Here is an 11,391-nt window from a genome sequence, read left to right on the forward strand (position 1 = left end):
ACAGGTTACTTTTCTGTCTAATAATCTACTTCTCACCCAAAGGTTATTCCCTGCAGTACTTGACCAGTTGGGAACCACTTTTCATGAGACATCCCCATTGACAGAAAGTCTGCTCATGTACTAGATACCAATTTGGGCCATTTCTTCTGCTCTCATACAGTAACCCAGGCCCAGGGGACCCCTTCTTCAGAGAACCCTCCTGGGATGTGTTTGTCTTTGTCAATGCTCAAGTCTCCACCTGGATCAGAGCAACGTTAAACATGGGCTGGCTCCGGGGATGTCCATTGTTCTCCCTGTTGATTGAGTTAGCCCTGAGACCTGCCTTACCTTAGGTGGCAAGTCTCACTTCAACAGTTTTGAAACCTAATGTTCTACATTTTACACATCTCATCAGCTATCGGCCTAGAAACATCTGGCAGTAACCATGGCACTCTGCTAGTTCTTAGCTCTCTGCGGAGACCACACACAACCCCTTCACTGTAATAGCAGGAAAATGGTCGGACACGGATGTGTCACAGCCGCCGAGCTGGGTGCACACACGCACACCTCAGGTAGGCTGGTGGCTCCGTGAACTACCCTGTGCTGTGGACTCTCTCGCACACCATCAGGGCCCAGGGGTGTATACGCCAACCCAGTGCCGTTCCCCCTCTGTTCTGCGCGGGGATGCGTGCGACTCAGACCTTCCCCGTCCTCCGAGTCCGGCACTTTCCCCACGGCCCCTAAAAGTAACAACCAAATCCAAGTAAACTTCCGAAAGAGACGTTGCCTCTGCTGGGTCCTGGCAGCTCAGTAGCTCATGGGGGTCCTGACGGCGGCGTTCCAGTCGCTCTGGGAAATAGCGGCGTCGCGCCCGGTCCTTGTTGGCTTGGCTCACTCCGGCTGTATACACTCTGCCTTGCTCCGCCTTCCCATCCTTTAATGGACTCTCTGGGCAGCTATGGTGCTGCCAGGACCTGGGGGGCTGAGGTCCCGCCCCCTCTTTTCTCAACCAATCAGCGTGTACCGGGATGGCTAGCCGGGGTCCGTGCGCAGGGATAGCGGCTGGCGCGGGCTGTGGGGGAAGGAGTTGGGCTTCGGCCGGATTTAGTCTGCTCGGGCGGGGCCGCAGGGAGTGAGTGGAGCCGAGCCGGCGTAGGACCGACCGAGCGCTCCCCTCAGAGTGGCCGGTCCCGCTGGCATGATCCGCGTCCCCGCCATGATCCCCTCCGGCCGCCTGTGAAGGGTCCTGGCGAGCTGAAGTCTGCGAGGGGCTGCGGGCGGCAGCAGGACCCCGCCCGGCGAGCTGCGCTCTGCGCCTTCCCTTCCCCCCGCTGGCTCTGAGTAGAGGCTGGCTCTGCTTGGCGAGGGTGCGTCCCGTTGGAGCTGGCGCCTCGGTGCATTCGGGGCTGCCCGGAGAGCGCTGCCAGGCTACAGCTCACCGGCGCCTCTCTCGCGCCTGGGGCAGTGGTGTGTTGCTTGTAATTGCTGGCAAGTTTGACGCTGCTGGCCAGTGAGGTCTGAGACCCCCTTCGACCAGGCCATGAGGAGCAGGAGTAACTCCGGGGTGAGGCTGGATGGCTATGCCAGGCTACTGCAGCAGACCATCCTCTGTCACCAGGTGAGGTGGGCTGAACTATCAGGGCGGCTGCTGGCGGCCAAGGGGCGGTGGGCGCCGCCGCGCTGACTTGTAGGCTGCTAGCTCAGCTCAGTGCTTTGCACTGGGGTGTCAGGCAGGTGGGATGATGGCACTTAGCGTTAGTAGTGTGCTGCTCCGTCTTCGTGACACTTAGTAGACTCTACTAGATCACTGTAACCCAAGGTTGGAAATGGGGAAACTGAGGTAGAGAGCTGCTTCAAGTCCACATGTGTTGGAGCTCGGATTGTCTAGCTATCTTTAGTACTTGTCTAACTCCCTCTGGTAGTGGCTGAGAGCACCCTGCAATCTCTAACGTATAGCCTCACAACACCCTATGAGGTAGGGCAGTGCTGTTATCCCCACTGTACCAATGGGGCACTGAGGCACAGAGATGCTACCACCCAGGTCCTCAAAGGTATTTAGGTGCTTAATTCCCACTGAAATCAATGGAAGTTAGGTGCCTAAATACCTGTGAGGGTCTGGGCCTAAGTGACTTTCACAAGGTCACACAAGAAGGAATTAAGATTAGGGCTCCTAGTCCAGGCTAGCACCTACCACTGGACCAGCCTTCCTCTCTGGGAGGAAAGAAATTAGAAATTGGCATCCCATGGTTTACAGTCCTGTGTTCAAACCACTGTGTTACCTTGCTTTTCTGTGAATGCTGTGTTTGCTGTTCAGTTTCCCCGGATATAACAGGATGAGGCCATTGGTGTGGCGGGGGGGTGGGGTGGGGGTGAGGGAAATGCACACTTCTGAGAGAAGGCAGCTGAATGTGGGGGAATCAAGTCGTGTGGGATCTTCAGAGAAGTAGATTTACAGGGGAGTTACCATCCCTTCTCTGAAGATGTCCTACTGGTTCCTGTCCTCCTGGGGTGCAGCATGCTGCACACAATGTGGTGTGGGTGGGGCCTGTGTACCGAGATGGGCGGGATAGAGGTACCTAATGTCAAATAAAGAGCATCCCATTGTTTAAAGTATTCCTCTGCCTTTCTGACCAGTTGTGATTCAGCCATGGAAAGCTCTGAAGCTAACTGGAATTAGCTGTTCTAGCTGTGGCTGTGGGAAAGCCTTTTCCACTGTGTATAGCCTTCCCTCTTCAGTCGAGAGAGCACCTTCCCCACCAGGCCCTTAAAAGGGGTCCCAAATAATGAGAGTTTGTGTTACACTGGAGCAACTGATCTAGTGAATGGGGTTTTAAAATCAGGCCAGGTGAACTGAGATCATAGAACTGGTTGAGGAAGTTTGGCAGGAACCTGGTACAAATGCAGTGGTGTCTGTTTACATGTCCGTCATGATCTTTGCAAATGCCAGGCTGCATGGTGCTGCAATGCCCACATGACACACTAGCTGTCCTCTTGGAGGAGTAGCCTTGCTCCTGCTCAGACTCCAGGCAAGGCTCTGGCAATTAGTGGTGTATCCTAGATTCTCTTTGTAATGCAGTAATATTTGGGTTTGCTGCCCATCGCAGATTCCTGAGCAGAGGGGGTGATAAGGACCAATGGAGCTCAAAAATGTGTGAGAGAAAAGGGTGGTGCTCCTGTGCTGGGCAAGCCCTTGGTGTGTGGTTGGTGGGTGGCTGGCTGGATTGGACTCAGCAGAGAGGATCAGTGTACTGAACTGGTGTAACGGCTCATTCTGGAATTTGACTGTTTGGCTCGACCCCATTGGTTGGCTGTGCTGTAGGAACCACTGAGGTGATGCAGGCTGTGATTAACATCTTCTGAGCTTTGCGGAACCCCGGGGTCATGTCCTGCTGCTGTTGGGATGTACATGCGCTCTGGCACAACCTTGGTGGATTGCTGGGCCCCTTGGGAGCATCTGGCTGCACAGAGGAATGCAGTAGCCTGATGGACATGGCAGCAAAGAGTCTTAAGCTTTGACGTTCTTCTCAAATTCAAGCCTGAGTCCTGCAGTGTCTGGAGCCCAGTCCCTTGTGCTCACATCACAATGTGCACCAGGCCACAAGTCACTTTGGGGGGGAGATCCTGGGGAAGTTGTCAGTTTCCTGTCATCTCCTACAGAACGTGGTGCTTCCAGAGCAAGGGTTAGGCAGAAGCTCTCAAAGTAGGTCCTAAGAGCTCTGCATTTTTAAGATGTCTGCTACATTGCTGGCTGTCCCTTGTGAAACATCTGCCTTTGCAGCGTTGTGATCTGTACCGGTGATTGCGGGTTTGTGACTTTTCAAAAATGAGATGTCTTGAGCTTCAGAGAATTTGTGATTCTAGGGAGGAAGGAATGTCCAGTGGCTAGGACCCCAGCACAGGACTTGGGAAATCAAGGTTCAATTCCCCTCACTCTTCCATAGCTCCTTGTGTGACTTTGGCCAAGTCACTGAGACTCTGTGCCTCAGCTTCCCCATCTGTAAAATGGGGACAGTAGCACTGCCCTACCTCACGGGGAGGTGGGGTGGTGGTTGTAAGATAAAGATCTTGTGGTAATGGTGGGCCAGATGGGTAATCAGATAAGTATGCTGATGTTGCCTTGGCATATAACACTGAGCCCTTGCTTTCCCTTTTATTATTTGTTTTTCTCGTGGATAAACAAGACTCTCTAGTTTTTCCCCCCCCCCCCATTCACAACCTGTTTATCTCCCTCATGGCCAGCCTTCCCCCAAGTTTTCAGGGCTGGAAAGCTGATTTCATGTCTTTTCCTCCCTCACCTGACCTTCCCTCATGTTGCAGGACCCGGTGACAGGATTGCTCCCAGCCAGCTGTGATCACAAAGATGCCTGGGTCCGGGATAATGTCTACAGTGTGCTGTCCGTGTGGGGCCTGGGCTTGGCGTACCGCAAAAATGCAGACCGTGATGAGGACAAGGCAAAGGCATACGAACTGGAGCAGGTATGAGAAACCTACAGGAGGGATGGCTTGGAAAGCTCACAGCTGATGTCCTGAGACTCACATGCAACTCGAACCCTCTAAACACAGACTGAACTAAAGATTAAACTCTTCTTGTAAGCAGGGCCCCTTGTATCTCATCACACAGTAGTAGAGGAATTTGCTGTGGAATCTCACGTTACTCACAAAACAGTGCACCAGAATCACTGTGTTGATTTTTTTTCTTTCAAGATTAAGGCTTCTAGCCCTTACAGTTGGTTCTGACACTTAAGGTTAACAGGTGCACCCAAAGTCTGTCTGTCTGCTGACAGCCTGAAACGATGGCTCTGAGAGGCGTGAACTTCTCCAGTTCCACTCACCAGGGTGTTTGTCACCATTGGGCTTCAGAGTTAACATGGCTGCTCTCCATTTGAGTGAAGCTTCTATCTACAGTATCTATCCCACAATACCCAAACGCTTCCTAGGAGCCAGAAGTCTCAGCTGCTGAACCCTCCAATCTCCCCACCTCTTCTTCCCCCAATCCACAGAACCTTCTACATGGCTTTTTTTCAGCAGAGAATTTTGCAGCATGGTGGAAATGTAGGGGCAGTATTGAACTTAGTATATTGAATTACACAGTTGGGGATCTGATAGCACAATGACAGGCACTTGTGTAAGAATCATAACTAGGCAGATGGAAAAGGAATTCTGTTCTGAATGTCTTAATCACTTTCATATTTAATTCAATAAAATCCCCTCCCCCTCTGTCTTTGTTCCTCCTGAAGCTGCTGAAGATTCTTTACTCTGCACTGGGGGAGTAGAATCTAGTTCACTTGCCATGGGATCTTGTTTGTCAGACTAACATAAAATAAACAAACCCCCAAAGGGTCTGACAGTGGAGATACAGCAAGAGCATAGTAACAGACCCATGGAGTTTAAGGCCAGATCATCTAGTCTGTCCTCTTGTCTATCACAGGCCCCCAGCACCCACACACAATCTCTCCCTTTGCACCTAGCCTTCTGGGATGAAAAACCTACAGATAGCTTAAATTCAGGCAAATCAAGTGTCACTTGCCCTTTAAGCTATGCTGTAACAAATCCCTCTCTGAGGAGAGCTGTATGTGATGGATGGGCTGTGTATCTGTTAAAGTTCCATGCTGTATTTCCAATATTGTTCTTGCTGTCTTTCATGGAAGTCAGCTGTTAAAAGAGAGGCAGGATGGTCCAGTGGTTAGGGTGCTAGCCTATGACTTGAGAGCCCCAAGGTTCAATTCTCTGCTCTACCACAGACACTGTGTGACCTTGAATAAATCACTCAGCCTCTCTGGGCCTCCGTTCCCCACCTGTACAATGGGGATGATAGCAATGCTCTGCCTCATGGGGTGTTATGAGGATGAATTTATTTAAAGATTGTGAGGTTCTCAATACTTTGGTATTGGGGGGGACCATAGAAGTACCTTAGATAGAAGATTGAGGGAAGGATTCTCTGTTAATCCTTATCATTCAGAATTAACCCCAGAAATATCCAAAGGAGATGTGGAGCCATTTTGGACTGGTGCTCTTCAAACTGCTGATAGTATCTTAAGGCCCCAGATGGGGAAAGTCAGGGATCTAAAAGCTGTTCTCGGCCAAACGGTTTGTTCTCTGACCTGGAGCTTGCTGAAAAATTCCAGGTGAGCCCCGGGAGTTCCCTGAGTAAGCCTTACTAGGATCAGAGGAGAACTCTGGAGTGCAAACTGTGTGTGTGTGTGTGTGTGTGTGTGTGTGTGTGTGAGCTGCTTAGAACTCTGGGGAATCTGTATGTGTATCCTCTAAATCATCAGAGAAACACTTGATGACTCAAACCTTTTAGAGCCAGGGCTATTTCTCATAGCACGCTAACCACTGGCTTCAGGTTAAATCCACTCCATGCGGAGCCTTGCAACCAGAAAAACACATGGAACATATAGTCTAACGGGGGAGCTGATTGCCTTGGCAGGATGGCATTTCAGACCCTCTCTTCCCATGACGTGCATCACCTACACGTCCCTGGTGGATGGTTTCAATTTCCCTTGTATGTCTTTTCTGTAGATAGTTGGCTCCTTTGGGCAGGAATGCAGGACTTGATGTTCCCTTCAATGGGATGGGCGGGAGAGAATCAGGCAACTCCCTGATCCTGTGCCAGGCCAGCTCTGGGATCAATTATTTCAGCCTAGTGAGGAATGGAGGGTAGGTCCAGGAAGAGTGTCTTTTGTGGCATTGTAAAGTCTGCATTACAGGGATAGGAACATTAAAACTGCATGGCTGGAATGCTTACAGCTCAATGCTAGCACCTCTAGAGAGAGAGACACTTAAGGTATTTCTGCACTCTCTATTGTGTGTGATATCTTGGTCAACATGAAAAACCCGAGTTCTCACTAGGAGAGAGAGAATAACTAACTACCCAGTTTCAGTGGCACAGGGCAGTGGTATGTTATAGCTGAAGTACTGCATGCAGTGGGCAAGTATCTGGGTTACAGTTGGATGATTCACTTCTTGTGGATGACACAGAAGAATTGAGCATTAAGAGGGCCTTGAATACAGCGAGGATTTGAGGCAGGATGGTGAGGATCTGCTGCTGGCAAGATGGGAGTATAATTGCAGACCCAATGCAGGGGGCAGTTTGGAAAAGGCGCAGGGGTGGGAGTGAGCAGAGATGACAGGTGGGACGCAGAGCTGGCATTGTTAACAGAATGGACGTGGCTGGAGATACAGACCCAAGTGGGATTGTGTTGGGTAGGGAATCATTCAGGTGATCATAGAATATCAGGGTTGGAAGGGACCTCAGGAGGTCATCTAATCCAACCCCCTGCTCAAAGCAGGACCAATCCCCAACTATATCATCCCAGCCAGGGCTTTGTCAAGCCTGATCTCAAAAACTTCTAAGGAAGGAGATTCCACCACCTCCCTAAGTAACCCATTCCAGTGCTTCACCACCCTCCTAGTGAAAGTTTTTTCCTAATATCCAACCTAAACCTCCCCCACTGCAACTTGAGACCATTACTCCTTGTTCTGTCATCTGCCACCACTGAGAACAGTCTAGATCCATCCTCTTTGGAACCCCCTTTCAGATAGTTGAAAGCAGCTATTAAATCCCCCCTCATTCTTCTCTTCTGCAGACTAAACAATCCCAGTTCCCTCATCTTCTCCTCATAAGTCATGTGGTCCAGACCCCTAATCATTTTTGTTGCCTTCCGCTGGACTTTCCAATTTTTCCAGATCCTTCTTGTAGTGTGGGGCCCAAAACTGGACACAGTACTCCAGATGAGGCCTCACCAATGTTGAATAGAAGGGAATGATCACGTCCCTCGATCTGCTGGCAATGCCCCTACTTAAATAGCCCAAAATGCTGTTAGCCTTCTTGGCAACAAGGGCACACTGTCGACTCATATCCAGCTTCTCGTCCACTGTAACCCCTAGGTCCTTTTCTGCAGAACTGCTGCCTAGCCATTCGATCCCTAGTCTGTAGCAGTACATGGGATTCTTCCATCCTAAGTGCAGGACTCTGCACTTGTCCTAGTTGAACCTCGTCAGGTTTCTTTTGGCCCAATCCTCTAATGTGTCTAGGTCCCTCTGTATCCTATCCCTACCCTCCAGCATATCTACCACTCCTCCCAGTTTAGTGTCATCTGCAAACTTGCTGAGGGTGCAGTCCACGCCATCCTCCAGATCATTAATGAAAATATTGAACAAAACCGGCCCCAGGACTGACCCTTGGGGCACTCCGCTTGATACCAGCTGTCAACTAGACATGGAGCCATTGATCACTACCTGTTGAGCCTGACGATCTAGCCAGCTTTCTATCCACCTTATAGTCCATTTATTCAGCCTATACTTCTTTAACTTGCCGGCAAGAATACTGTGGGAGACCATATCAAAAGCTTTGCTAAAGTCAAGGAATAACACATCCACTGCTTTCCCCTCATCCACAGACCCAGTTATCTCATCATAGAAGGCAATTAGGTTAGTCAGACATGACTTGCCCTTGGTGAATCCATGCTGACTTTTCCTGATCACTTTCCTCTCCTCTAAGTGCTTCAGAATTGATTCCTTGAGGACCTGCTCCATGATTTTTCCAGTGACTGGGGTGAGGCTGACTGGCCTGTAGTTCCTTGGATCCTCCTCCTTCCCTTTTTTTAAAGAGGGGCACTACATTAGCCTTTTCCCAGTCATCCGGGACCTCCCCCGATCGCCATGACTTTTCAAAGATAAGTTTCCAGAAGCTAACACCAGTGTTACTTGGGCTGATGAGTGGTTTGGATGCTGAATGTCTGTCACTGTTGTATGGTGGAGGAGAGCTGGACCAAATCCCCACCAAACGTGTTGGGGGCATCTGACTCTAGACACTAACTTCACAGCTGGCCAAACTTAACCACTGGATCCAGATATCCTGCTGGGAATCCTGAGTTGTGTGCCTTTCTCAGAGTACAGATGCTAGGCCCCCTGAACCCTACCAGGTTTATTTCAGAGATCTGCAGTACTAGGACAACAGAGAGTCCACTACAGTTAGGCACTTTCTTCTATCAATGTTATGTTATATATTAAATAGATGAGCACCAAAGTGCTGGGCTTCTCTTCCCGATGAGGGGGTTAGTGTCTATCTGGCTGAGGGATATGACTAGCTAGCACAGCTAAATGACTTGTATTTTTAAATCAGAATGTGGTGTTTGTGCTGAGTGTTATGATGCTCCAAGCCTAGCACCCATGGGTAAGGTCTGCTTTCAGTGAAGCATCCCTGCTCATGCTCTGCCTTCTGGATCCTCAGCAGGTCTGCTCCAAGCTTTGCATGGGGACCCAGACTGGCTGGTCAGCTGGGAGCTCCCTGGCTATAGTGCCCAATGTGTGGTGTGCAGCCTTGTTCCTCTTCTGTTAGGGGAGGGGTGGGCATTGCCCAGTCTGGGCCACCATCTAGGCAAAGATGCCCTGATTCCCTGGGGAGATCCAGGGGTTACTTCCTGGGGCTCTGGCAGCACCATATGGCATGGGACACGAGCAGTACATGTCTCAGCAACATCTGAATTTGCCCCAGGTGGGGTTGAGCTACCAAGGAAGGAGGAGGGGTGCAGGGGTCCTGCTCCCTGGGGAACCATCAAATTGGTGTCTCCCACTCCCTTCTGGGGTCCCACAGGTAAAGGCAGAGGTCTGCTGTGCAGTGTGGGACAGACTGGCTCCATGCATGGTGGCTGACCTCTCTCTCTCTGCCCACAGTCCTGAGTCTCTTTCCCCACAGTCCTGAGTCTCTTTCTGTAGGTGTAAATGTCCTAACTTAGTCCTTTACCTTAACTGACTCAAGGCTGATTCAGTCCTGGGGATTTTCTCCTCCCGCAGCAGCAGATCGGATTGTCCCTCGTGATCTGCTCTGCCCCAGCAGCTCCTCCCTCAGCCACTTGCCCAGAAAGTAAATGCTGTGGAGAATCTGAGCTGTGGGTACGATTACAGGCCTCAGGGCTCTTGAAAGGTCACGGGCCAGATGCCATTGCTGAGTCAGTGCTCTTCCCATCCAGGGATGTGTTTAACAGGCCTGTTTTTCGTTCCTTTCTGCAGAGTGTAGTGAAACTGATGAGGGGATTGCTGCAGTGCATGATGAGACAGGTATGGTACAGATGGTGTGTCTCCAGCTGAAATTCTCTTGTTGTAACACACTGACTCAGCAGAGATCTGCCATCAGACTGATGGCAAAAAAGCAGTCCTGACCCAGGCACAAGGGTCTTTTGGGGAAGGCTTAAAACAAGCCTAGACCCCAGTATCCATCCAGTCACTGAACGTTCTGTCCATGCTATGGAAGTAGTGTTCTTACCTGCGCTAGCCTAGTGTCCTAAAGGAACCCTTTCCCCTACAGGCTGCCAATGCCATTGCCCCACTGGCATTGCCTCCTTCAATCACTTTGCGTTCATACCATCAAAGTGACCCCTTTCTCTAGGTGTGCTGTATGATGCAAACACACCTGCGAAGGTTCCCTCTGTGGCCAGATCTCCTCCCCTCGTGGCAGTGGAGTTTTGTGGCCCTGTAGCCAGTTGAGGCATGAAAGTAAAGTACCATGGACTTGGAATTTCCTGTCTCAAATGGGATTAAAATCTCAGCCTTTCTGCCCTGATAATGATACCAAGTGTGAATGAATCGCAACTCTGTTCCCATAAGGTCCCCTGGTCTCTGTTGCTGTCCTTCTCTGAATCACTGTTTCCCTTTTACTGCCCGCCCACCCCCCAGTCTCTGAACCATCCAGTGGCTGTTTCCCAGCTCCTGTGTATACTTTGGGCCCCAGCATGTTCCAGCGAGCTGCCTCCTAATGGAGCAGTCTCCACAGCACCAGCTGGGGAAACGGAAAGGCTGCTACCCACAATCCCTCCAGGTAGATCTTCTCCATTCAGTACTAATGCCAGCTGTGCCAAGCCCCAGCCAGACACCAGGCTAATAATAATACCTAGCTCTAATATGACTCCTCCTTTCCCCTGGGCTTGTACCTGCTGTGCCAGAGCTAAGGGCCCCTTCGTTCTCAGAACATGCATGGCCCAGAGTGATGATTTTTTTTTTTTTTTTGTTGCCTTCTGGGGTTCAAGTACAAAATGCTGCAGTGTCTCCCAGTGCCCTCTCCTATGTTATCCACTGGATCAGTTACCATGATGTTTGGGGTGGCATAAGAAGTGGGATAGACTGTTTGTGTCCTGGCATGACACAGTCACGCCACAAACAGTTACAGCCTGTGTGAACCACAAAATGTCTGCCTGCTTTCCTCGCTGCCATCCAACCAGTGGCTGAAGTGGGCATACGTGACCTGGAGTGCCTGTGCTGCTTGGGTTGCGGACATGCAAACCTAGAATGCTGTCCACCCCCAAAAATGGGTACTGGGGTGTCCTAGCTAGGACATCCTGCTAGATCCCTCCTGTGCCCCCGGCCCACCCCACAGCCCCAGCTGTGAGCATGGCACTGGGGAAGCTAACTGTC

At 50.7% G+C, this 11,391-nt stretch overlaps 1 protein-coding gene across 3 annotated transcripts in view; it reads left to right on the forward strand.

The window, feature by feature from the left end:
• The first annotated feature begins 1,124 nt into the window (after window positions 1-1,124).
• The window catches only part of PHKA1 (phosphorylase kinase regulatory subunit alpha 1), an 88,692-nt gene continuing 78,425 nt past the window's right edge, over window positions 1,125-11,391 (forward strand). For all 3 annotated transcript variants that reach the window (XM_024199347.1, XM_024199390.1, XM_024199382.2), the window contains exons 1-3: window positions 1,125-1,597; window positions 4,297-4,455; window positions 9,994-10,041. In XM_024199347.1, the coding sequence (XP_024055115.1) occupies window positions 1,520-1,597; window positions 4,297-4,455; window positions 9,994-10,041 (285 nt within the window). In that variant the 5' untranslated portion in view covers window positions 1,125-1,519. The remainder of the gene's footprint in view (window positions 1,598-4,296; window positions 4,456-9,993; window positions 10,042-11,391) is intronic.

This window comes from Terrapene carolina, unplaced genomic scaffold (genome assembly GCF_002925995.2).
Source record: "Terrapene carolina triunguis isolate 2854851 unplaced genomic scaffold, T_m_triunguis-2.0 Scaffold172, whole genome shotgun sequence".
NCBI classification, from domain to species: Eukaryota; Metazoa; Chordata; order Testudines; family Emydidae; genus Terrapene; species Terrapene triunguis.